This window comes from Diceros bicornis, chromosome 7, assembly GCF_020826845.1.
Source record: "Diceros bicornis minor isolate mBicDic1 chromosome 7, mDicBic1.mat.cur, whole genome shotgun sequence".
NCBI classification, from domain to species: Eukaryota; Metazoa; Chordata; class Mammalia; order Perissodactyla; family Rhinocerotidae; genus Diceros; species Diceros bicornis.
In genome coordinates, this window is record NC_080746.1 from 69,158,654 (window position 1) to 69,182,196 (window position 23,543).

Sequence of the window (23,543 nt, forward strand, 5' to 3'; positions counted from 1 at the left end):
GCACTAAGGGCTGGGCTGGACAGAGTCTGGGAGGGAGCCATTAACGCTTGCCCTGGGGAAGAGAAGAGGAACTGGAGGCACAGAAAAGTGAACAGACTCACGAGGTCTCTTGACCAGAATGTGGAGGAGCTGTGACATGAGCCCAGCTTGATCTGACTCCAGAGTCCATATTCTTAGATCCTGTGCTAATGGTCCTCCCCTATAGGACCTGGGCATCCTGGATCCAGCTCATCTAATTCTTCATGGGTCCTTCTCCACTGGACTCCAGCAATGCAGAGGCCATTGGACCTGCAAACAGCCTCTTTACTGTTCTGACTTCCCGTGAGTATGGGGATAGAGTCATGGCATTTGCGAGACCTTCAGAGACCCTCATGTTATAGAAGTCTGCTTCTGGGTCAAAGTCACAGGGAGGGTGAGCTTGTGGGAACCCGGAATCTGGAGCTCCTGCTGTTCAGCTAGGGTTCTTGGACCCTTGACTGTGGGGTGAGCTCGTGGACCCCTTCCCCTGCGTGGCCACCCCTAGAAACTTACCCTCCTCTCTGACCCAGTGGAGCTGCACCTGTGTGTGGTTTGAAGCCATGATGGTCAGAAGGGCCAGCGGGCTTTTGTGCTGTCTGGTTTTTGTCTCTTGAGGAGAAAGTTTGAAGGATCTACTAACTAGAGAGGTTTAGAACTAAGAGGAACTGAACTCAGTGTAAAAGGATCTCTTCATTGAGGGTGGCATTGCATCTTTGCCAACCTTTTATCATTATTGTTTTAGGAACACTTGCATTCTTGGAAAGCATGGCATGGCAGCTGTTCCGGGGAGTTGTCCAGGATTCAGGAGCTAGACTTTGCATGAGAATCTGACTTAAGGGCTTTACCATTGCTAGTGAAGTGGAAAGGGTCAGGGATGGTCAGGGCAGGGAGCCTGGGCTGGGGAGGAGGAATGCTAAGGGGATAGAACTGGGAAAGTCAAAGCCTGAGAATTGGGAGCAGTCACACTTGAATCCAGTTGTTGAATGTTTTGCTCTGTGTTGTCATTCCCTTCTTTAATCTCCAAGCTTTCAGTAGATTAAAAAAATTTTTGGAGCCAGCCCAGATGGCCTAGTGGTTAAAGTTCGGCACGCTCCGCCTTGGCAGCCCAGGTTCGGTTCCCGGTTGCGGAACCACACCACTTGTCTGTCAGTAGCCATGCTGTGGCAGCAGCTCACATAGAAGAACTAGAAGGACTTACAACTAGAATATACAACTATGTACTGGGGCTTTGGGGGGAGGAAAGAAAAAGAGAGAGGAATATTGGCAACAGTTGCTAGCTCAGGGTGAATCTTTCCCAGCAAAAAAAAAAATAAAGCACTCAGAGCTTGGCCTGATAGATTATTTAAAAAAAAAATTCTGTTGGTTAAACCTCATAGTTCACTGTTGGCAATGCTTTGGGGGAATTGTCCATACTTGGTGTGGTGCAGTAGCAGGAAAGGGGCAGAGCAGAGCATTCAGTTTGGAGAAGGCCAGACGTCACCTGTAGAGGAGCAGAGGAGCGATCTGGAGCCATTGAGAGCAAGTGACGAGCAGCATCCCCTGTGGCGCAAGACGTTCCTAGGAGGGGGGCTCAGTAAAACCCTGAGTTGGCTGCCTGTGGCCAGCTTGGCCCACTGCCATTTAAAAATGCAAGGGCTCCCTAAGGCTGCCTAGTTCTGCAACATCTCCATCACTTGAGCTTGGGATATGGAGATACAAGAGGCCATTCTTTTCTAAGTATTTATTATCCAAGTTCCCACGCTTATGATGTGTAAGAAAACAAATGTCATCATAACATGAAAATATTCACTAAGAATCTGCCCACTTATCAAATTCATGCTCACTCAGACATTCTTCCCTCACTTAACAAGTGTCTCCCAGCTCAGGGCAGTTTGGACAACCGTCAGACATAACAGGATCATAAACGTTCAGTGCAAACCGACTGCCAAATTCACGAAGTTTGGAAAACCACGTTGGAGAATTTCACATGTAAGGTCTTGGACCAATGAGAGCAGATGGAACTGGATCAGGCAACACATGAAGAAAAAATGATGAGGAAGACAACAAGATAGGTTCTTCGTGAGGGAATTATTTGCATATTGAAGGATTGAAAGAGGTCCTTGGGAAAATGAATGAAGCCCTTAAATATTAAATTTGTTTAATCTCTTAATGAAAGTGCTGTAAAGTGAAATATGAAGGATGCGGTATCATGTCGACAGATAATTTTGTTGGTATAAAAATAAACATACCGACACCAAAGTGAACATTGATTAATTCTTTGTTCATTCTAAAAAGTAGTATATAATCTATATTTTGTAATATGTATAGCTAAAAACAACTTATTTTCATAATTTCATTTATGCGATACAATGTCAATGAGACCCTTCAAATTAACTTATTTTCATCGTTTCCTTTTTTATAATACAATTTTGCTGATAATCTTTTTCACTCTTTACTATGAAATTTTGATCTTCATTTTAAGTGGACTCAGTTTAAATGACCTTTTGCTGCTGCCCTTGACCCCGACATGACCAGGCCCTCTGTGCTGATGGTTCTTCCCTGGTCTTTCTCCATCCCAGGGGGGCGCCTGCAAGGTGGGGTCGTTTGACTTCCCGGGAGGCCCCACTCAGACACAGCCTAGGAGCTTCCACTCTTAGGGTATGTGGGGGCCTTGGTCAATTCAAATGAACTTGGGGTACTTATTCCTCAGTGTGGAAGCCACACACCTTCCCCAGGCGCCCACTGCAGCCTGCACAGGCTGCCGGCAAACCCTCTGGCCAGGCCCGGCACTGTGGCCTCAGCCCAAGGTGCTTGGCGTGGCCCCGGCCAGGCTAGCTGCGGGTAGGGAGGGGGCACTTACTTGGCCGGCAGGGCTCTGGGCTGCCTGTGGCTCTCCAGGGGGCTCCTCGTCCTCGGGAATGTGGGGCATGGCAGCCTCCTGGCGGAAGTGGCCGCGTGTGCCCGGAACCTCCGCTGCGTCAGCCCCAAAGATGCTCCAAGAGGCCTGGGCTCCACAGGCTGAGGAGACGCCAAAAGGACAAGTCAAATCCACTGCCATCCCTGACCCCAGCTGGCTTCCATTTCCAGGAGCCACGAGCTGCAGAGAGAGCCTGCTCGAGCTTGCATCAACCCCGGAGGTTGGAGGAGGCCGGGAGAGGACACTGGGAAGGACATTTCCTCCTGCTCTCCAGCTCTGTTGACAAAGTCAGAGGTGACCTTAGAGAGTCTGCATCTAATTGGGTCCTTACAGTAAACACAACTATCCCAGAAGGGAGAAAAGTGCTTCCAACTCTTCAAAGCCACAGCTAGTGGAGGACACGCCATTGGGATCAGACGTGCACGTGTGTACACTGATTGAGCACCTACTGGGTGCCAGGCACTATCCTAGAAGCATCACCAGGATCACCTAATTGAATGCTCACGATGACCTCTGATGCCGGCATTAATGTTCGCATTTTATAGACAAGAGAACGGCTTCAGGGAGTGGCAACCACTTGCCCAAATCATATAAAGAATGAAGCATTTGAATCCAGATCTTCCTGATTCCGAGGCCAGGGCTCTTCCCACTATACCACACAGCCTTCCTTGGCCGGGGAAGGAGGAAGGAAGGAGCTTCCTGACTTCCTGCCCCATGGCTCGTCTCACGCCCTTCAGCAGCTCTCCTGACCCTCACTACAGGGCTCTCTCACTTGCGGACAGCCCTCATGGGCTGTCAGCCCTGCTAAAGCCACGATTCTGGAGGTTCAGCCAGGATGGACCTCGTGTGTCTTGTGCAGTGCTCACTCCCAGCAACCGTGAGTTGCTTCCCCAAAGCCAGGCTTATCCTATCCCCATTGTGTAGCAGCCTTGAGCCTGGCTGGGATGGACCCCAATTGGCATAATCTCACCCATCTCACCACAGTGAATGGCTCAGGGATAGACAATAGGCCCAGCCTCAGCCAATGGGCACACAACAGTGTGCCGGGACCCAGATGCTTTCTCTTGCTCTGGATGGCGGAGCGTGCAGATACGAAACCTTGTGCCGCTGCTGCCATTTTGCTTCCATGAGGAAGGTCAGACTGAGGATGGAACTGACACGCACAGAGAAGGGCAGAGTCGAGAGACCTGCAGAGGAACAAAGCTGGAGCCCCGATCAAGGTTCACCTGCAGCCGGACTCTTTCGGAACTAGCCAATTCCACTAACAACTAAATCTCCTTGTGTGTAAGTCCATTTGGGTAGGGTTTACTTGTAACCACTAACTTGTAAATAATTGTCCTGTTACTTGTAACTACTAACTGCTCTTACACGTCTTGCCAGTCAAGAGGCCTAAGACCAGGATCTCTCCAACAGACCGAGCCAATGGGTCTGGCTCCTCTGCGTCCTCTTAGCAAAAGAGACCAGGAATGTCAGCTCTCCATCTGGAGAGGCAGGATGGCAAGAGAGAGAGCACAGGCTTGGAACCAGATATCTGGATTTGAGTCCCCTCTCTGCCCCTCACTGGCTGTGTGGCCTTGAACGCTGGCTTCACCTCTGAGCCTTCGTTTTCTTGGCAGAGATAAGAACGCCTCCCCTGCAGGATTATTCCAAGGATGAAATGAGACAGCGCGGAATAGGTGCTCATGGGGGCCAGTGCAGCCCAGGAAGCTTGACCAGAGTCTAGAGGGCTCTGCCTGGCCTCTTCCCACTTCAGGTCCCCTTCCCCTATTGTGGGAAAGCCTTCAGGGACCTGCAGAACCAACAACCACCGATCTCTAACCTCAGAGGTTCCCTGAAGGAGATGCTCTGCTGAATGGCGGATGAAAACCACCAAACACGGATGTCATCCTCAGACTCCGCCCTCAGCCACAGTCAGGAGGCTGCCGGGACACACACAGGGGGAATGAGGAGTGCTGTCCCTTACTGAGTCCCTACTATGTCCTGGGTCCTGTGGAGGCACTGACTGCCGGAGGCTGCAGGAGGAAGAGCCAGAAAGGCCCACCCCCTCCCATGAAACTAGGTGTTCTTCCTGCCCCACAAATAGGGCTCGGAAAGGCCCTAGAGCCAGAGGGTGCAGGGCAGGCTTAGATCCGGCATCAGCCACAGCCCTGACAGATGCCTGCACCCACACACGCTCCCCTGACTGAGCAACCTGAGGCAGGCGAGGGGTCTCATTCATCCTGGACGCCCAGAAGAGTCATCCAAAATTGCTCATTGATTTGTATTTAAAGCACTAGAGACTTTTAGCCTCGGGGTTGATCATTGTAACCACCGTCTTGACTTTTTTGTCATTCTCCGCGGTGGAAAGGTAGCCCCATTCAGCTCTGAAACAGTTGGGGTGACCCCTGCTGGTCAGCTCAAGAAACCTCATCTCAAGTAGACTATCCATGAACTAAGTCACTCATTCATTCACCACAGACACTTGATGCTTTCCCTGCCCTGTGCTGGGTGCTGGTGACGTAGAGATGATGAAGATGTCTTGGGCCTCAGGAAGCACGGAGTCCAGCGGTGGGAGGCAGTAGGAAACAGTACAATGGGGTAGATAATTTGAAAGTGAGAAGTTGCAGGATCCCAGAAAAGGGTCCCTAACTGTGGAAATTGTGACAGGTGGGATGTAGTTCTGGTGAAGATTCCACCTTAGACGTGGTGTTTGAGCTGAGCCTTGAACACTGAAATGCTGAATGGAATGTCTCTGAATGGAAGAGGTGGAGGCCTGGAGGAGAGAGGAGACAGGAGGGGACAAGCCCCACTGGACAGATTTGACCTGGCTCTTGGGAATGAGAGCTATGGGGCCAGGGCATGCTGTGTCTCCCGTCCCAAATGGTTTCTGTATGAATAAACTGAGCATCAAGTTTGCCCAAAGGTGGGCTCTGTGGTTCATTTCTATCACCTTCACTTGGACTTCAGCAGCAGTGACATCAGCGGTGCTGGGCAAAGTGTATGGTAACAGGGGTCGAGGGTAGCAAAAGAGTATCCACATCCCCAATTCCACTACGGAAATTGGTTACACCTTCCAAGAAACCTCTTCAAATGATGTGTGATATATGTGCAGGTCCAGACTGTCTTAATAGGAGTATGATTTCCAAAACATGTGAGGTGACGGCTCCACTTTTCCTTGATGTCTTAATCTACACAAAGCGTATCATGCTCTGCATGCTAAGAAAGATTCAGACAGCTTGAGGCATGTTCCAAAAAGGAGAAGCAGGATGCAAGGGGACCAGAATTTGTGTTTAAAGAACTAAAGACCTTTAGCCTGGAGAAGAGCAAGTGCAGGGAGAAATAAAATCACTTCTCAGATATTCGGAAACCATTCGTGTAGTTCTATTGTCCCCAAAGGATCAGTGCAGGACCAACGGCTGAAAGGTCAGATCAAAGCGAGGGAAAGCTTTCTAGTGGTTGGAACCTTCTGAAGGTGAAATGGACTGCTCCTTGCGGTAGTGAGCTCCCCGTTCCAGGGAGAGTTCCAGCAAAGGCTGGGACAAGGGTCACAGGATTCCTAACCCACTTCAGGGGTCTTTTCCAACCCTGGAAGTCCCTAAAATCCTGGACTCTTCCTAGTCACAACAAACCACAGACTTGATGGCCCCATCCCACAGGATTCTGGGATCATGGGGTTCCGAAGTCGCATCAGAAATATCTCCCTTTCTTCCACCTCCTACTCCTCAAGAAAGACCTTAAGTCAGTCCCTGGGTCAGAAGGCAGAGTAAAACAGAAGCAGATTAAGTCAGACAATCACCACGAGACGTCAGCTGCGGGATAAAGCAGAGAGGATGCTGGCTGAGGTCCCACCCTCGACAAGACGGAACCTGAGCTCCTCAGGGGAGCCCCAGCGGCCTGCCTGCCGAGGCCATTCCCACGCTGCTCCTGCCCCGTTTGCTCTGTCTCCCATCCATTCTTATAAACTCGAGGCTTAAAATAGCAAGGTAGGAGCAGCGTCCCTCCCCCAGGGTGACATCTGGGTTCCGCTGGAGCTCGTGGGCACGCGGACCTCGCATCCATCACAGCAAAGTTTAGAATACAATCTCCAGGAAGCGGTGATCTAGAGCACCGACCCATAAAAGGAAAAAATATTTAGTAACGTTTGGTCTCCCAGCCGCTCTTTCTTTAATCCATTTTCAAGGCCCTTCTTGCTGCCTCTCCAGCCTGGTCAGTAAAGAGTTAGGTGGGTCATTGCCAAGAGCCAATCAGCTCTTGGGACTCCACTTATTCTGCCCCCAGCCAGAGCTTGAGTATAACCTGGCCCATTTTACAGGCAGGAAAACTGAGGTGCAGAGAAGGGAAGCAACCTGACTGGGTCCAGTTACCTTTGTACCTGGTGCAAATGATCTAAGATCCTCTGCTGGGATAACTATCCAGTCATTTGCGTTACTGAAAAGGCCAAAAGTCTCTAAACCATATTTAAATATTTCATCTGCCCCGGCTATGCTCATGAAAAAAAGCAAAGTAATATACATTTCTTCATTCTTTCATTCATTAGATATTTCTAGGTTGCCTACTGAGTATTAGCTACCACACTAGGTGCATTTCAAGTGCTACCCTATTTAACCCCCATGAGATGGGTTTTATTGTTTCCATTTTGTATAAGGAATTAAGGATCAGAGGGGTTTAGCAACTTGCTCGAGATCACACAGCTAATAAGCAGCAGGCCCAGGATTATAAACCAGGCTAGTCTGATTCCAAGGCCCATCATCTTCCCCCCAACCCCCAGCCTCCTCCACCAGGACTTCTGCAGCAGTGTAGCCACAGAACCCAGCATGAGGACCTGCCCCACAGAGGAGAACTGGAGTGTGGGTTCCCAGTGGGGCTAAGGATGGTGGAAGGGCAGGGGGATGAAGCAGGGGGCTGTCAGGCCATAAAGGGTCTTATGAGGGCAAGAGAGTGAGCCCATAGGTTGAGGTTGCATGACCCCCAGTGTGGGGTGGCAAATCCACCCATTCATCCGTCGGTGCATCCATCCACCCCTCGCCTTCCGACTCCTCCATTCATACAACTGTCCATTAGTTTGTCCATCCAAACTCTCACCCCAGGAAGTCCTACACTTCTTAGGTCAAGAGCACAGGCTCTGCCCCTGGGAATAGCTGCTGTAGGACGTGTGGGCTGTGGGGAGAGGGCAGGAGGCAGGAGAGGGCTGCTCTGACAGTGGCCATACAAGCACGGGCATACACATCCACAATTGGCAGAACACCTCCATCCTGCAGGCTGCACCTGCCGATGGCTTCTCGTGGGGGCCGCCTATGTCCCAGCAAGCACAGGGCCATCATCGGGAGTCACGGTTTAGCAAGGGCCTGTACAGAGACCACCCCCTTCAGCGCTCTCAGCAGCCCTGTGAGACGGGTAACGTAAGTATTATTGTTATTAACATTATGATCAGTCCCATTTCACAGATGAGGAAACAAAGGCCCGAAGACTTGCCCAAAGTCACATCGCCCATGAATGGCAGTGCTTGGGGTCAGCTGCAGGTCTGTCTGACTCTCCAGCTCCTTGCAGGGCCACGTCCACCAGCTCAGCGGTGTTGTTCTTGGCAAGCGGTGGCCTCTCACAATGGCCCCAAGGATGCCTCTCTCAGAGCCTTGTGAGCAGCCTAGAAGAGACCAAACACCTCTCTGAAACCCAGAAGCACAGCCTGCCAGCTGAGAGGCTCTCATATTCTCTCTGTTAAACTCTGAGTGTTGGAGGAAGAGCCACAGGCCCTTCTGGGAAACAACTGGTTAACCCAGACTCTGCTGACCTTTCTGGAATGACTCAGAATTCTCAGAAGGGAGTTTTTTTGTTCTTCCAGCTTTGAATTTTTGCTTTCATTTTAGCAACACAAAGAATTTGAAAGAGATTAGGTTGCTATTAATACCGCTGGTCTATCTCTAGATGAAGAATTCGATGGAGGGGATTGTTTGGTGTGACCGTGCACACATCTCTCTGTCTCTCTGCAAAGTCAGGGGATGGCAAGGAGGGCCCACCGGAGACTGGCCAGTCCCGCCCCCTGCTCTCTTCTCACAGGCCTAGACACGGCACGGACTTTCTCAAAGCCACACCTGTGAGTGAGGGGCAGTCAGAGAAGGTCCCAGAACCCCTGCTCCCTGGGCCCTGCTACACACGTCAGCTTCTGGCCCCTTGTTTGAAGGGTTTGCTTTTTGTAAATAATAAGCAAATGTGCCCATGCAGAGAAAGCAGGAGTCCCTTGGCCGTGCCTTCTGATCTTCCTTCCTCTCAGGGTCCCCCTCATAAGAGAGACTATGCTCCCTACTCGCTGCACTCTCCCCAGGGCCGTCCTGGACAGACTCGGAAACTCTCAGGCTTCAGAGATGGGCTCAAAGTGCTGAGAGGCACCTCTGTGGCTCCCAGGGCCTGGCCAAGTGCAGAGCTGTGTCCTGTACCCCAGGACTCTAAGAGAGCCCGAGTGGGGGTCCACCTCGGGATAGCCCCATCCTGCTCCCTAACCTTGGGATGCTGCGAGAGGGCTTTGGAGCTTGGCAGATTGGGTTCTAATTCTCTCTCTGCCTCTTTCTTGCTGGATTAGTCTCTCCTGGCCTCAGTTTCCCCATCTGTAAAGTGGAGGTAATAATACCTACCTTTTAGGGTTGTGGTAAGGATTAAATTATGACATACACACAAGGTGCCGGCACACAGTATGTATTCAACGAGTTATTTTCTCAGCCTCTGAATAGGGAGCTGAGTTCTCTTAGCCACAGAGTCATCAAAACCCAATCAAGGCCCAGACAGTCTGGTGTCCATCCTGGGCAGCAGAGATCACGGCTTTGTCTCTTGCAAGTAAAGGAGACACTGTCCTGGCCTGGCCAGGGCTTCTCCTTCATACTGACAAATAGATAAAAGACTGTCAGACAGATTGGAATTAAGCCCGTCAGGGGCTGTGCACTCTGGTGATGCTGACATTCACCCAGCTGTTGTGGAGCCAGTGGCTGCAGGTGGTGGGTTTAGAGAGAGAGGGCACAGTGCTGTGGTTAGTCCTTGCCGGGGGAGCAAGGGTGGGGTGTGGAAGGGCGGAAGGAAGGAGGAGAGGATGAGGGATTGGAAGGGGCTTCCCCAATGACTTTTGCCCTCAACACAGTCCCTCTGGTCCAGGGGCTGGGAGCACAGGGGCTGTGGCCTGGTGGTGCATCGGTGAGGCTGGCCCTGAGCACTCCTCAACAGCCCCTGGGGTCTGCACCCTCTGGCCATGCGCTCCAGTCCTGAGGATCTCTTACAGGCTCTGTAGGCTGGGGCTGCCTCCCTCTCCTGATTCAGAGCCCATTCTAGCCCTGGGAGTGAGCCAGCATCTGCTCAGACCAGTGCCAGGGCCACGTCCGGGAAGAGAGGCTGGGCCAGCGCCCAGAGGAAGAGAGCAGGAGTCTGCACAGCGCTCAGCTGGGGGGGGCACGGGAATAGTTTGAAATAGTAACTGAGGCCCCTCATATCTCCTTTCCTCTCATTGCCCTTCGCCTCAGGGGAACAGCCAAGCCGTTCTGTGGTCACTGCCTGTGGGGTGGGCTGTAGCAGCAGGAGGTGGAGAAAAGGGAGTCATCTCCGTCTCACAGTTCTCAAAGGGCTAGCCCTTAGGGAAATGGAAGTGCTCAGTGCACAGGAAAAAGATTTGGGAAAAACATCCTAAGTAAGGGTAAGTCTCCCCCCACCCAAGACTCGTAAAGATTGTGGGGCAAGGGAGAGACGGGAGAGGCGGGGTAGAGCAACGAGAGCGGAGACTCTGGTGGGTCCTGAGAAAGGGGCCTGTGCCCTGCTTCCCTGGGCAGGTGGAAAAAGATCCCTAAACCTGAGAGCAGAGAGGGCTTGGGCCCCATTTCCCAGACAGAACCCTGAGGAGAAGACCCCAAAGAGAGGAAACGGCTGTTTGGTATGACTTGCAGATAAGGCCTTCAGGCATCCCCCCAGGGTTTCTCACATCCCCTGGGGTGCGGCTGGGGCAGGGGGCGGAGAGCACAGTAATTTCTGTGTGCCCAGGAGCAGAGTTGCCAGACCAGAAAGTGCCTTGAGAAGGCTGATTCAGAGGCTACCTCCTGACCAAGGACTGACAGGAAGCATGATGGACACCTTTTCAAATGCCGGCCAGGACAGGTGAGGTCGGGCACCAGGGCGCCCCGACTCCCTGGCGCTCGGGAAGCCCCTTGGACCTTAGATGCTGCCCTGGAGGAAGAGGAGGGTTGGAGAAACCCTGAGATGCCCAGGACCCAGGTTCTACATGCCCTGAAAAATGGTCAAGCCAGGGCTGGACGTCCCCCCATCCCCAGCCCTGACAGGAAGTCAGCCAGACTGTTTCCCCAGGTTTCTTCTCCAGTTTGTTCACTTCAGCAATTCTTTTTAAAAATAAACCCACTTGAAAAAATTTTTTCTTCTTGGAAATATGTGCAATTGCTCAATCAGAGGCAGTTCAAAGGCACGGGGAACAGGAGACAAGGATTCCAGCCTCCCATTTAGCTCCTCGAAGAAATAAATCTTGCCTGGCTCTCTTTGTTCCAGGCAGCATCTTCCCTGAGTCACTTGCTCCAGGGTGACATGAGTCATCGTCCAGGGGTCAAGGACCACAGGGGTTCCCGGGTCTGCAAGGCTGACCAGGACACTGAGGGGCCATCAGGAAGAATGGAAGACCCAGAGCCGCCTCCTAGGTCCTGGGGCTGGCTCTGCCTTTCCAGGTGTGTGACCTCGGGGGTCACTGAGCCCATCTGAGCAGGGGGTGGACTTCTAGGCTCTTCCAACTTGTACTTTGTTGGAGCTTCTCCAGTGGTGTGCAAATTGTCAAGAATTCTGTGAGCTGGTCATTAAACACAGATATCATTAAAAATTAAATTACATTTGGGGCCAGCCCTGTGGCATAGTGGTTAAGTCCGGCGCCCTCTACCTCGGCAGCCCGGGTCCATGGGTTCAGATCCCAGGTGCAGACCTACACCACTTGTCAAGCCATGCTGTGGCGGCAACCCACGTATAAATAATAGAGAAAGATTGGCACAGATGTTAGCTCAGGGCTAATCTTCCTCAAGGAAAAAAAAAAAGAAGAAAATTGGCAAAGATGTTAGCTCAGAGCAAATCTTCCTCACCAAAAAAAAAGAAAAAAAATTACATTAAAAACAAAAGAAATTAATACCCAAAATAACCACATTGTAATTATTTTACTACATTTTACTATTACCTTTACTGTAAGATCACTCATTTCTATTCTATCTGTGTGGCGAGACACTATACAGTGATGTGATATTGTGGATCTCCTTCCAACTCCACGTCCAATGATGTCTAGTTAGTAGCCTGAAATTGGTCAAGACGGGAGCATTTATGCCACAGAAATCAGCAAAAGCTACCTATCAGGCATTTTTTTCCCAAGAGAGCTGGCTCTTAAGCATTTCCCCAGAGCACACCTCTGAGCCTCTCACCCGTGCCCCTCACCCCTGCCAGGGTGCAGAAGGAACACAGATGACTTTAATATCACCCATGATAGCACAGTTATGGAGATTTGACTGCCAATTGCCTTTGGACAACTCTTCCCTGGTGCACCATGGGCCCTTGCACTCACCACATCCCAAACAGAACCACCATTCCTTCCCTTCCCCAGCCCTGCCCTCCTCAGTCCCATTCCTCCTGCGCCCTAGTGAATGGCACTCAAGTTAAAACCTGGAAGTCATGATGACTCCTCCCTCTTCACCACCCCCAGATCATTCAGCTGGACTCCGAGTCCTGTCAATCCTAGTTCAGACATGTCTGGATCTCTTCCCTCCTTCCCATGGCCATGCCCCCTTGGTGTGACCTGAGTCACAGCAACAATGTCATTGGTGTCCTTATGTCTGGTCTGGCCTCTTCCAACCACTGTCCACAAGATGCCAGAGTAGTCTGTCTAAAACATAAACTGGATCATCCTTCTCCTTCTTAAAACTTTGAGGACTCCCTTTTCCACAGGACCAGTTCTGAGTCAAGATCCCAGCCACTCTCTCTGGCCTCATCTCCTATTTCTACCTTTATACACCTTATGCTCCAACCACAGTCGGTCAACAGCCAGCCTCCAAACATGCCCTGCTTTCTCAAGCCCTTTGCACACATCCTCTTCCCTATGCCTGGGCCGCCTTCTATCCTCTTTCTATATCTGATGAACTCCTATTCATCCCTCAAGATTCCGTTCAAATATGCCCTCCTTCATAAACGCATTCCTCCTCTTCATCCCAGAAAAAGCTACTCCCTTCCTGTATTAGTTTCCTACGGCTACTGTAACAAATTACTGCTAACTTGGTTTCTTAAAATAATACAAATTTATTATCTTACCGTTGTGGAGGTCATAAGTCTAAACTCAGTATCAGCAGGGCTGAGTTACTTCCACAGGCTCTAGGGGAAAAGCCATTGCCTTGCTTTTCCAGCTTCTAGAGGCTGCCTACACTCCTTGGCTGGTGGCCTTCTCTTCATCTTCAAAGCCAGCAGTGTAGCATCTTTTCTCCTGTCTAACCTCTACTTCCACCCTCACATTTCCTTATTGTCTGACTTTGTCCTGCCTCCTTCTTATAAGGGACCTTGGGATTATATGGGGCCCGTGTGGATAATCCAGGATGATCTCCCAGTGGAAGGATCCTCAATTCAATCATATCTGCAAAGGTCCCTTTTCCATTTACGGTAACATACTCACAGGATCCAGGGATTAGGACACAAACATCCTGGCGAGGGGCGGGGGAGGATCACTCAGTTTACCACACTTCTCTGTTCTCCCAGAGCACTTTGCACAGACCTCAACTCAGCTGGAATTTGAGCACCTCGACAGCAGGGACTCTACCTTATTCACATTTTTATGAGTATTGTAAAAAACATTCATATTTTTATGACCCATAGTCAGTACAGTGTCAAACACAGAATGGCCACTCACTAAACGTTTGTTGAATTAATTAATTAATGAAAGCATATCACTAATAAACAGATTGAGAAGTCTTGGCTTTAACTGACAACCAGCTTCTGTAAATATAGGATTCAAGCAGAGGTGGTAAATTCAAATCTTTCAGAGGCCAGGCTAGTGGGATGAATGACAGCCATTATGGGGTGTGGCAGACCAGACAGCACAGGCACCATCAAATGGGGACGGTTACCATTCAATTTTGGGATCATGAGAAAATAGGAGTCTTTGTTGGCCAGATCTCCCAATTTTTCAAGAAAAGCCAAATCCCAGATGTTTAACTATGAAATCCCCCAATTTATAAATGTTAAATCTAATTCAAAAATTTAGAGAAACACCATGCAGGCCAAACGAACACATCTCTGGGCAAGATGCAGTCTGCATCTGCCAGTTGCCACCTCTGATTTATACCTGGAGAAAATGTTCCTCTGGGCTTTTTCTGCAATTAATCTAATCCAAGTCAAGTCTAACAAGCAGTGCCAACTACGAGCACTATTGGAGATGGCTGGTGAGCTAAGCGGAGACTGGCCCACCCTAAAGACTGATGATTCCCCATCCCTCCCGTTCTTGAGGTGGTTTGTGATTCTCCGAGTCTCTCCTTGCTGTCTGGGCCCTGGAGTTGCTGCCTGAGGAGATGGCTCTTTGCCTGGGTGTGGCCTCGTTCCTGCATGGGAGGCTGGGCCCTGCTCCACGCAGAAGCCTCTCAGCATTCCAGTGGCCATGCCTCGGGCAATGTCATCAATCCAAACCCTCTCAGGCTGGGCGGCAAGCATGGGACACGGTACTGTGAGAAAAGCAGGGATTTGGGAGTGAAACAGACCAGGCTCCAGCCCAGCTCTGATCCTCACAGCTCAGTGACCCTCGACAAACAATGAACTTCTCTGGGATCAGGCTGTTGTTTGTAAGATGAGGTTAAGATACTTCGCTCAAAGTGTTGTTATGAGATTTAAATAAAATAAGGCATGTAACATATCCAGCACGTAGTAAATACTTAAGAAGTGTTCCTTTGCTCTGAGAAAAATATTGATAACACAAGTCACTGTGCTTCCTGCAACAGAAGACTTCACTTGCAACCTAGGTACGCTCCTTTCCACGCACCTCACAGGCTTGGTTTTCTGTTTCTCCAGCCCAGAGCAGATTAAAAGCAGCCAGAAGGGACAACTGACCACAGGAAGGAAGCAGCTACACTCTAAAGGGCAGATACAAGCACACAGCTGGGCACGGACTCGGGCGCATCTTCCTGGATACCTTCCTAGCCACTGAGCTCGGCTCTGGTTTACAGCCCAGCACAAAAGCTGGCAAGCATGAATGAAGCAAAGCTCCAAAGCCGGCTCCTTGGAAAAGAAAGGAGAGCGAGTTCCACTCTAGAACATTTCCATGCAGGGTGGTGAAAATGCATAAAGCCTTGATCCTTTAGACATAGTCATTGCTGTTCACAATATATTGATTGGTTGGAAAAAACAGGTGATTCTACCTTCATTTAAAAATCATATATACTTGTATGCATATACATTTTGTGTGAAATATATGTAGATAGATACATGGCTATATCTATCCATGGAGGTGGGGGGTGGGAAGTCAAGAAAGTTAAAACTCAAATGTTAAAAGTAGTTATCTTCAAGTGGAATTATGACTAAATTTAACATCCTTTAAATAGTTATATCTATATTTTTCCATTTTTTCTATAATGTGCATGACTTACTTACATAATAAATAATGGAATTGTTAAAGGAAAAAAAAAGATAATCTCTTTGGTGTCCTGGAAAAATTACTTAAAGAGAACAGTTTATGCCTAATGATCATGGATTACTTAGGCATCAATGGTCTTCTTTTCAGCATGTGCTGGTTAAGGCTTTGAGCCTTCCTGTGGAATTTCCTATCTGGAATTCCCTGACCAACTCTTGCTCATCCTTTAATACTCAGTTCAAATGTCACTTCCACCAGAAAGCCTGCCCTGATTTCCACCCCCCATACCCCTCTTCTGAGCTCTGTGTTCTCCCTTGCCTCATGGCTCTTCTCTTTATCTTGTAATCATTCATTTACTGGACCAGCAGTTCTCAACTGGCAAGAGGCATATATCTCCAGAGTGGTAGAAGTTGAATAGTCCTCCAATTAACTCTGATGAGGGGCTCCCCTATCAGCACACTATCCCCTCCAACTTGTCCCTTCTCCCTTCTCAGCCACACTTCACTAACAATCATGTCCTATTGCAAATTATGCATCCAATAATGGGTTAATATCCAAAGTATATAAAGAACTCATACAACTCAATAACAAGAAAACAAGCAACCCAATCAAAAAATGGATAGAGGACATGGGCAGACATTTTTCCAAAGAAGATATATACAGATGCCCAACAGGCACATAAAAAGATGTTCAACATCACTAATTATCAGGGAAATGCAAATCAAAACTACAGTGAGGTGTTGCCTCACGCCCGTCAGAATGGCTATTATTAAAAAGACAAGAAATAGCAAACGTTAGAGAGGATGTGGAGAAAAGGGAACCCTCATACCCTGCTGGTGGGAATGCAAAGTGGTGCAACCACTATGGAAAACAGTATGGAGATTTCTCAAAAAATTAAAAATAGAAATACCATATTATCTAGCTATTCCACTTCTGGGTATTTATCCAAAGAACACAAAAACAATAATTTGAAAAGATATATGCACCCCTAGGTTCATTGCAGCATTATTCACAATAGCCAAGACTTGGAAGCCACCCAAGTGCCCATCAGCAGATGAACGGATAAAGAAGAGGTGGTATACACACACACACACACACACACACACACACACACACACACAATGGAATACTACTCAGCCATAAAAAAGCCAAAATCTTGCCATTTGCGACAATGTCAATGGGCCTTGAGGGTATTACGCTAAGTGAAATAAGTCAAGCAGAGAAAGACAAAAAACGTACGACTTAGCTCATATGTGGAGGATAAACAAACAAATAAACACATAGATACAGAGAATAGATTGGTGGTTACCAGATGGGAAAGTGGTTGGGGAGAGGGCAAAAGGAGTAAAGGGGCACATGTGTACGGTAAAGTGACTGATGGCAACTAAACTTTTGGTGGTAAACATGATGTAGTCTATACAGAAGTTGAAATATAATGATGTACACCTGAAATTTATATAATATTATAAACCAATATGACCTCAAAAAAAAAATATATATATATAAAGAATCATGTCCTAGATGGTGGGCTTCCTGATGGCAGGGCCAGCGTGGAATTCATCTTTCAGGGTTTCTTGAATAGATGACTAAGTGAACGAATGAGCGAGTGAGTGAGTGAAAGCAGGTGTGTCACATACTCTGTGATAGAGAGGTTGAGAGTCCAAACCCTGGTTCTGAGGAAGCCTGGGGAAGCTGAGTGACCCTCCAAGGCTGATTTAATTTGTGGCTCCACCATGACCTTGGAGTTCCTCGCGTGAGAAGGGAGGAGGACTTAGCCCCATTTTTCCTCTTACCGGAGTGACATGAGCGCACATCACCTGGGCTGCTGCCTTTGCAGGTGGATGGCCTTGCCTGCCCCCATTGCCACCCAGCTGGCCCAGGTGCACAGCTGAGTTTTCCTCTCAGTGATGTAACCAGTTTCCTGTCTTCCCTGCCACACACATGTACAGGATCCCCGCTAGGGTTCTACCATCTAAAACCTCACAAAGGGCAAGGCATCCTCCACTGCCACCTGCAAGCCTCTGTTTGGTCATCCAGGAGTGCTTTGCAAAGTGACTTTTAGGATTAACTTAGCAACGGGCTTCCTGCTTTAACCTAAACCCAGCAGGAAGCCACAGAGCAGCCCCCCGGCCCTTCCAGCTCCACTTGGACAGCCGGCCAAAGCGATCCCAAATGGCTGTCGGTGGCGCTCAACGTGCCGTCACCCCAGAGTCTGCTGCCGCGGCACTCCTGGAACCTCTCCTTCCCAACAGAGCGGAGCCACGACAGTTTGCGACCTGGGCATAGCCTCTGGTCCCAAACCCGGACACATGGCCCAACTCCTGCTCTGTCAAGGGGACTGTGGTACTGCGGGGTCCTGGCAATCCAGCACCTGGAGTCACCCACTTCTGCGAGGTAGGCCTCTGGGAACTGGGGTCTCTTATTTCAGGGAGAAGGAATCGAATCAGCGTGATGGGCCGGAGGGGACCTCGGCAACAGCCACTCCTGCCCACCCTGCACATGCAGATCCTCAGAAGCCAACAGCAGGGCCGAACGGAAGCCAACAGCCTCTTCCTTGGATCTTCTGGCCTCTGTTCCTGAAGACGTCCATTCCTTAGGACGGAGACAAGGGTGGAGAAAGACAAGCTGGTGTTCTGTCTGGGCCATGCGATCTGTCAAGGGCCGCCCAGACCACCAGGAGCAGCCTGTCTGAAAAGCCAGGATCAGCACCCATCACCCTGGGAACGTTGTTCCAAATAAAAATAAAATTTCTTCCTTGACTCAGCAACACGCCTACCTCCAATCAAATAAATAAATGAATAAATGAACGCCCAGTTCCCAGTGCCTCCCTTTGCCAGTTCCTCCCTCCCACTTCCCCTTCTCCTCCCCCTCCCTTCTCAGCTTTGTCCTGGGAAGTGAGCACCGGGGTCTACATGCAGGACTAGTTTGGGAAAGTCAGAAGGAAAAGACGGTCTTCACGGTGCCATTCATTCATTCAAGAAATGCTTACTGAGCCTCCTCAGGGTCAGGAACTGCGCTAGGCCCCAGGCTCTGAGGTTGTCCTTCAAGGCTGCCTCCCCAGGACGCCTTCCCTGACCTCTCCCTTGTCTATGACAGCACAGTGAAGCTGCCCCCATCTGCCACGTGGTGTTTTCTGTTTCTTGTACATTAACCGCATCTGCCAAGCCCGTGAGCAGAGAGCTTTTTTTTTTTGTGCCCCAGCTGTGGGAACAGAGCACAGGTCCAGAGCTCCATACCCGGTGGATCCCTCGTCTTGAAAGCAAGGGCTCTAGGAATCAAACCTCACTTTTCATGTGACCAACTACACACATATACATAGTAGCTCGTGAATTCTCGCAGCTCCGTGAGGAAGGTATTCTATCTCCATCTTACAGATGAGGAAACCGAACCTCAAAGAGGTAAGGTGACTGACTTTAGGTCACACAGTCCGGAAACAGAGTCAGGACTAAAACCTGGGTCTCCTGTGCCCCAAATGGGGTCTCCAGCCCTTCTCAACAGAAGACCCATTCCCATTCTTCTTAACCTCAGCAGAGACAGAACCAGGGCCCTGAGGGATGTTTCGGATGTTTCCTGGCAGGGGGATCCTGATTGTTCCAGATCACAGTTCTACCTCAGACCCAGCGAGGACAACCCTGGCTGAAGCGCAGAACTGAAAGTCCCTCTCACAGCGTACCCCAGGGTAGATAGGAAGCAGCTGTGTCGCTAAGACAAACAGAAGAGGCAGCTCTTCCCTGCTGGGAAGGAGCTCCCCAGCCTCAAGGCCCATCCCCTATTTGTCTCCGCTCTGGGAATCCCAGTTCTCAGAGCTGCGGAAATAGGCCCAGTAACCTGGGGCTGGGCTGCAGGGCAGAGCCTGGCTAATATGTGCCTCAGGAGGCCAAAGGGAGGATTGCGATGGGCTCAGTGACAGGGGCCCTTTGGGGGAGTGGAGAGCAGACTGTGACACCAACCACCTGTGTGGGGACGAGTTCCTTCACCACTTGGGCCTTAGTCTCCCTGTCTCTACAGAACAGGGATGTTATCAGGTTGTGCCCCACTTTCTGCCCCAGGAGTTCAGAGTCCATGTTGCCTACTGAGAGCAGTCATACAGTCGGCGGTGAGGGGTCTAACTGGCAACCCCAGCGCTGGAGGCAGTCTTTGGACACCTTTGTGTCACATCCCCCCAGTTACAGTGATTGGTTCAAGGGTGAGCATGTGACCTGCCCAGAGCCAAAGAGACACAATAAGACTTTGCTGGGCATCCTGGGAAAGAGATTCTTACTCTTAACTGCAGATCTTGAATGTAAGAGAGTGAAAACAGAATCCTTGTTATGATGGTGAAGAAGAACTTGTCTCAGAATGGAATCAATGTGAAAGAGAGCACAGCAAAAAGCCAGAAAGAAACTAGATCCTGAGGCTGCTCTCTAAGGCCCTGATCAAGCTATGCCTGATATCCCTGGTCTTTTATGTTTCAAGAACCAATGGATACCCCTTTTTGCTTAAACTGGCCGTGTTGGCTTTTTTGGCACTTGCAATAAAGAGTTCCAACTGGTACAAACAGCCTAGCCTTTGTAAATGGGGCTGTACAGGGTATTTCTTGACACCAAAGGCTTCTCTCACCTGACTGTTCTGCTGCCTACATGAGAGTTTGAGATGGAAAACTCAGATCTAGAGTAAATGAGCTTGCCCTAGGTTATTCCCTAGCTAAACTTATCACCATGCTCCTCTCTTCAGAACCTGCTTCTCTTTCTGCATTCCCTGCCCCTATTGATGGGCTCCCAGAAACCCCAGCCCAAACTTCTGAATCCCACAGCCCCAGGATGCCTGCCCCCCACCCTTCCCTCACCACACACACGCGCATTTAAACTCAAGGCTCCAAAGGAGGGACGAGATTTGACCGCCCTCCATGTTCCTGCTGAAAGGTTAATATGGTGGACATAAAGACATGTTTGTCGAGTCAAATTTCAACCTTTAAATGATTTTCAGACGTCATTGCCTCCTTCTGGGTGACCACCAGGAACTTACTCCATCTACTCCTCAGTTCAGAGTCAGATGAGATCTGACTGTTAACCCGCCCCAGGAGAGCACACCCCAAGGCCGAGAGGCTGTGTGAACAGGCTCGTAGCCCTCTGCCCTGGACCGCAGCCCCCCAGTTTGGGGTGAGGACTCCAGTTTTCAGGACAAGAAGGAAGCTCGCACCTTGCCCCCTGAGGCCAGTGGAGGGGACGGGAGCAGTTGAGGATCTTGGTCGGGGTCTTTTTTTCACCAAGGGAACCTGAGCTGAACTGTATTTGCAGTTTGGTCAACTCCAAAGATGCTCCTTGGACACAGGCTGTGGCCATAAGAAGCCTCGTGCTAAAGTAAATTGGAGCAATTCCCTTGGTATCCAGATCTGTGCAAATAGCTGCAGAATTAGACACCACTTGAGAACAGACTATGGTAAACAGTGATGGGAAATGGCCCAGGAGGGTGGGGTGGGGAGGGCAAAGGCAGGAGCTTGGGAATGGCTCTCTCAACAGCAAACTTTTTGGTGGCCGGAGGCACATGAATTCCAGGGAACTGCCACTTAAACAGGCCTGTGCAACTGCGGCTGCGTAATGGTATGAGACAGGAAGTACCCACAGAGGATTTCTCTGGGGCCGGGGGGGCAGGGTCATCTTTGCACAATGGAAAGATGGGGAGTGCATGGAAGCAATTCCAAGGCAATAGCAGAAGAGAACCAATATTCATGGCACCTGGTTCTTTACATTCTTTATGTTATTCAGTCCCTACAAAGGCCTTGCATGGTATTATTATTCCCGTTTTACAGATGAGAAAACTGCAGCTCAGAAAGGATAAGTAATTTGCTCCAGGCATCACAATTACTAAGCACCGTAAACAGGGTTTGAGTTCAGGGTCATCTGACTCCAAGCCCAGGGTTCCGTCCAACGCATCATGAGGCTTCCAGGGCAGTACAGAACCCAGCAGCAGCAGCATCAACCACCTGCCAACACTGACACAGGACCAGAAGAGATTTTCACTGATTCATCATGGTGAAGGTATTGTCCTTAACATCAGATTCACATACGTTCTGTCTTAAATTACAGTTTGTTATTTGTATAATATCTCTCCTTGAGTTAATTGTTTGGTGAATAGCATAGAGTTCAATCCAGGGGTTAAGCTGAATCATTCTTAAGAAGCTTCTGGAAATTTCTCATCTGCATTTCCAGATGAAAGAAGCTGATAACTAACCAGAAAATGGACCCCAGGGAGGGTTGGTTCCCCTGATGAAGTAATCCATGTTGCAAGTGGAAGTCGCCTTCCTAAAACAAAACTTTGGTTGTATTTCTCCCTTGATTAAAACATTTCAGTGGCTCTCCATGCACCAATTCCCAAATCTGAGAATGCTTGCTAGAATCATCTGAGGCATCTGATAAAATGCATACTCCTGGGCGCATCCCAGATCTATTGAACCAGAATATCTGGCGATGGGGCCCAGGAATCTGTATGGCTAACAGTCCCTCAGGGCATTTTGATACAGCGCATCCGGAAGACCAGAGCTGGAAAACCCCTGGTCCATAGATTCCAAGTTCCAAGTCCAGGTTCATTGGCATGCATGCCAGTCTCTCTGCTCTGAGCTTACCAACCTCTCCTGTTTCTTCTCCATCCCACATTCCAGCATCACCGAATACCCCAGTTTCCAGAATATTCCCTGTGCTTTCAAATCTCTGTGCCACTCTTTCTGCCTCAAAGGCCCATTTCTCCCATCTGTGTCCATGGAAGACTCTACTCATCCTTTAGGACCCACCTCATGATCCTGACTAGATTAACCCCTTCTGCCCATTTCCTTTCAGAATTTTAAATTGTTTAGTTGGGAACATAGGCTGTAGAGCCAAACAGGGTTGGGTTTTACCTTGTATTTGCCACTTCCTAGCTCTGTGACGTTGGCTGTTGACTCTCGGTGTCCTCACATATTGTTGTGAAAACTAAGTATGCAAATATATATAAATTGTATATACAGTGCCTAATACAGGGTCTCTAGCACAGGGTAAGCTGTCAGAATGGTAGCTTTTATTATTATTACTATTATTATTTTTTGCATTCCCATATTATGATATTCCTTTACCACAGGGTTCAGCAAACCATGACCTGTGGGCCAAATCTGACTACTGGCTGTTTTTGTAAATAAAGTTTTATTGGAACACAGCTACAATCACTCATTTGTATATTGCTTATGGCTGTTTTTGCACTACAAGGGCAGAGTTGAGTAGTTGAGACAGACTCTATCTGACTTACAAAGTCTAAAATATTTACTGTTTGGCTTCTACAGAAAAAAATCTGCCAATGCTGTTCTAATATAATTGCAATTGTTTATTTTCAGGTTGGTCTCCCCCACCTGAAAGACAGCAACTGAATGGTTTTCATAGCAGACTCCTATTCGTCCTTCAAAACCCAATCTTTCTCATCTTTGTGTCCTCAACATTTGATATATAATTAGAGTTTGGCAAATGTTGAACTGAATCAAATAATTCTTTAACCTAGTTTAAATGTACATATCTCCAGAAATACCCTAAGGAGAAAGCTGGGCAAGACTTTCTGGAGGACCAGGGCTGAGGTAATAGAGATGCACACCTTTGGGAAAGTATAATCAGGCATTCGTGGGATCTAAGGTTTTCCCTGCAGCCCTGATTCTGCACCTGATTCTCCCTCCTGGGGCAGGGGAGCCCTGCCCTCTGTGCACCACAGACCGTCTCACTGCCTCCTACCACCCGACCCCAGCACCCTGGGCCTTACGGTTGGAATATTTTCCCTAATGGAGAGGAGAGGAAAAGCCCTTTCTAGGAAATATTCTTTTCAAAGGTTAGTATACTCCCATTATCCAAGAGGGCATAAATGGTTGGTCCAACTGGTTTGATGACCCTCATGGTCCTGACAGTGGGCCGTTGGATATACTCATTTTTAATAAATGAACTGATTGATACTTTTTCTCTGTAGATTTACATTTGTTTAGTTTTGATTCCCCATGAATTTGTGTTCCCTGAACAAAGCTCCTTTTGGGAAGAGAACTAGGATTTCAAAGCA

At 49.1% G+C, this 23,543-nt stretch overlaps 1 protein-coding gene across 4 annotated transcripts in view; it reads right to left on the reverse strand.

The window, feature by feature from the left end:
* The window catches only part of IRAG1 (inositol 1,4,5-triphosphate receptor associated 1), a 115,576-nt gene that overhangs the window by 71,669 nt on the left and 20,364 nt on the right, over positions 1-23,543 (reverse strand). For 3 of the 4 annotated variants that reach the window (XM_058544685.1, XM_058544683.1, XM_058544682.1), the window contains exon 2: positions 2,858-3,015. In XM_058544685.1, coding sequence (XP_058400668.1) covers positions 2,858-3,015 — 158 coding nt within the window. Of the gene's footprint in view, positions 1-2,857; positions 3,016-23,543 lie in introns of those variants that run through there. The other variant, XM_058544684.1, reaches the window with a different exon arrangement.